This window comes from Sinocyclocheilus anshuiensis, unplaced genomic scaffold, assembly GCF_001515605.1.
Source record: "Sinocyclocheilus anshuiensis isolate Anshui unplaced genomic scaffold, SAMN03320099.WGS_v1.1 scaffold2161, whole genome shotgun sequence".
NCBI lineage: Eukaryota > Metazoa > Chordata > Actinopteri > Cypriniformes > Cyprinidae > Sinocyclocheilus > Sinocyclocheilus anshuiensis.
Window position 1 is genome coordinate 393,586 of NW_015551119.1, and position 2,657 is coordinate 396,242.

The 2,657-nt window shown below is 34.1% G+C and overlaps 1 protein-coding gene across 6 annotated transcripts in view; it reads right to left on the reverse strand.

Moving 5' to 3' along the window:
- LOC107663069 (neural cell adhesion molecule L1-like protein) overlaps window positions 1-2,657 on the reverse strand; it is a 61,447-nt gene that overhangs the window by 3,628 nt on the left and 55,162 nt on the right. For 5 of the 6 annotated variants that reach the window (XM_016453219.1, XM_016453218.1, XM_016453222.1 and 2 more), the window contains 2 exons: window positions 1,657-1,782; window positions 735-807 (listed from right to left, as the gene is read on the reverse strand). In XM_016453219.1, the coding sequence (XP_016308705.1) occupies window positions 735-807; window positions 1,657-1,782 (199 nt within the window). Of the gene's footprint in view, window positions 1-554; window positions 808-1,656; window positions 1,783-2,657 lie in introns of all 6 variants that reach the window. The other variant, XR_001631284.1, reaches the window with a different exon arrangement.

The following is a 2,657-nucleotide window of genomic DNA, read 5'->3' on the forward strand; positions in this document are numbered from 1 at the left end:
AAAAAAAACTAAAAATAATATATATATATATATATATATATATATATATATACACTAATAATCTTAAGTCTTTACTGTCACTTTTGATCAATTTAATGTGACCTTGCCAAATCAAAGTATTAATTTATAAGATTTTTTTTCTCCAATTTTTTTACTATATCAACAGATTTCCATTTGTATGTCAGATACTAATCTTTTAAAATTATAACAATTATCAAATAAACAAACTCTGACTTAAACACACTCAAAGATCAAAATTTTGCATATGTAATATTTAAATTTATCTAGTCAATAAAAAAATAAAAACATTTCCATATTCACTATAAACTTTCATTAATTTGCCATGACTTCTGTATTTTGTATTTACTTCCATGACTTTTTCAGGCCTGGAAAAAATGAAAATGTTTAATTTTTGAAAATTACCATATTTTCAGATGTTTCTATAACTGAGGAACCCTTTTAAAGTTGTACTACAGGCTTAACACAACACAACAAACATACACCACTACACTAACAATCTAACTTTTGAGCTAAACAAAGCTGCCGTTCACTACCTGTGTGTGGGCTAGTGAGCACAGATTCAGTTCAAGCTCGCAGAGCAATGCTTTCCATGTGGCTCCAAGTAAATGGCGTGCATGTAGGGTTTATTTGCAGGAGAAAAAGGCATTAAGAAATGATATTACAGGAACTCAGTGAGATGAAGATCTATAACAGGACTAGTGTGGCTCTCTGACCTGTACTCGCAGGGGGATTCTTCGCCCATGGCTTGAGCTTCAGGATCAGCGGGAGTTTCCTCCTTTTCCTTCACTGCCAAGAGAAAAAAAATGCAAAGATGTTATTTATCATAAAATCACATTATACTATTTTGGTAGATTCGATTGGAGTGAAATTACAACATTCAAGGAGAGTGTTTTGTGTATTGGTTTTTCTCAATTGCTTTTGAAATTTCTTGCCTTGATTTCATTTAAAAAATGACATTATTGTTATTCATAAGAGATAATACATGATATACACTTGATTTGCAAATGCTGAGCAAACATTCAATACTTCATATTCTCCAAATTTGTGTAAGTATTTTGTATTTTGCTGTGTGGAAGCACATCAAGGACACTGACTGCCTTTTAGAAAAACTACTGTGTGCTGAACTTGAATGTAAGATATGGCCTTACTGGTGAAAACATTTATTCTTTTCAGCTTGGTAAGGTATAAATAAACTTTATGTATAGTATCTAACAGCCACAGTGATGTAAGACTAAAACTGTCTTGCAATGCCTTGGGCTTTATTCCATAAGCTCCATAAGGGTTCTTATGCATTTTAAATGCATTTTAATGCATGCAAGAGTTTGTTGCAATAATCCATTCAGGACATAATTAGTTCTTGAATCCATTAAAAGCATTTCATATTGGTTAAATATATGTGAAGAACAAAAGAAGACCAGTAGGAGCAGGCAAGGACAGGCCAATAAAGCTCACTGATCTCAGGTTTTCTGTCTGACACTGCTAGTAATAAGTCTATGGGTTGGTGCGACAGAGCCACACAACACAAAGCTAACAAAAGCACCAAGCTAAGGTGTATACGCTTTGACTACAGAGAACTGAGAGCTTAAACAGAGGTCTAGGAGCTCTGTGTGACCTCTGAAGCTGAATGTGTCTTACCTGCGTACTTGCCGAATTTGTTCTTGAGTACAAAACAGCCGATGAGGACAAGCAGAGTTAGTAAAGCCACTGCGCACATGATCGCCACAAACCACTCCTGGGATGCCACGAGATGTTTACTAGACACTGCAAGGACAAAGGAGAGTTTGTTTTTGGAAAAATGTAATTCATGAACACAGTCATACTGAAATATTGGAAAATAGTGATGATGTCTTGTTGAGTTAAAGGAAGAATTGTCAAATGGCATTTTTAAGTATGGTTCCTGTGTCAATTTCTGATGTGGTTTGTCAAAGGAGAACAATCAGAACCCAAAGAAGAGTATTTAAATGGGTCACAGTTTAGTTTTGAACATTTGATGAACTTCTGGAACACTTATGAACATTTGCCACCAATCCTCTGACATAAATGGACTCTTCTTTGCTGTTGCCTCAGAACCTGTGAGTTTGTTGACAAAATGAAATGATCAGAGACCCAGTTGCAAATAAATTTCTGTCACTTGTTTGGAAGCACATGCAGAGCTGTAGGTGATACATCTACCAGTCATACATAATTCATTATCATTAGTTCTTCTGGTGTTTATGAATAACATTACCTACCCTAGTTTCTCTGTATTACCTTGTACTGAATAGATGAACTAAAGAACTGAAGTTTCTGTCAAATAAAGAGTAGGCATCGTTGACGTGTAGAGGTTGGCAGTTATGTGTCCAAAGGGATTTATTTGTCTGATATCAGAAAGTTTTAGGCCTTACAGTCAATTAACGTAAATTATTAAGGTTATTTATTCTGGAGTGGAACTTTCGAGTTTTGAAAGATACAGTTTGTTCATAGTAAAATAAAATGCTTTGAGTTTATAGTTCTAAAAATTTTATATTTTAGTTACAAGCATTTCAACATGTCCTGCAAAATCATCCACACTGTAAAAAAAAGCTTGTGATTTTAAATGTAAAAGACTGTAAAAATGCTTCAGTAAAAACCTGTTAATTGGTTAACAGCAAGTTACC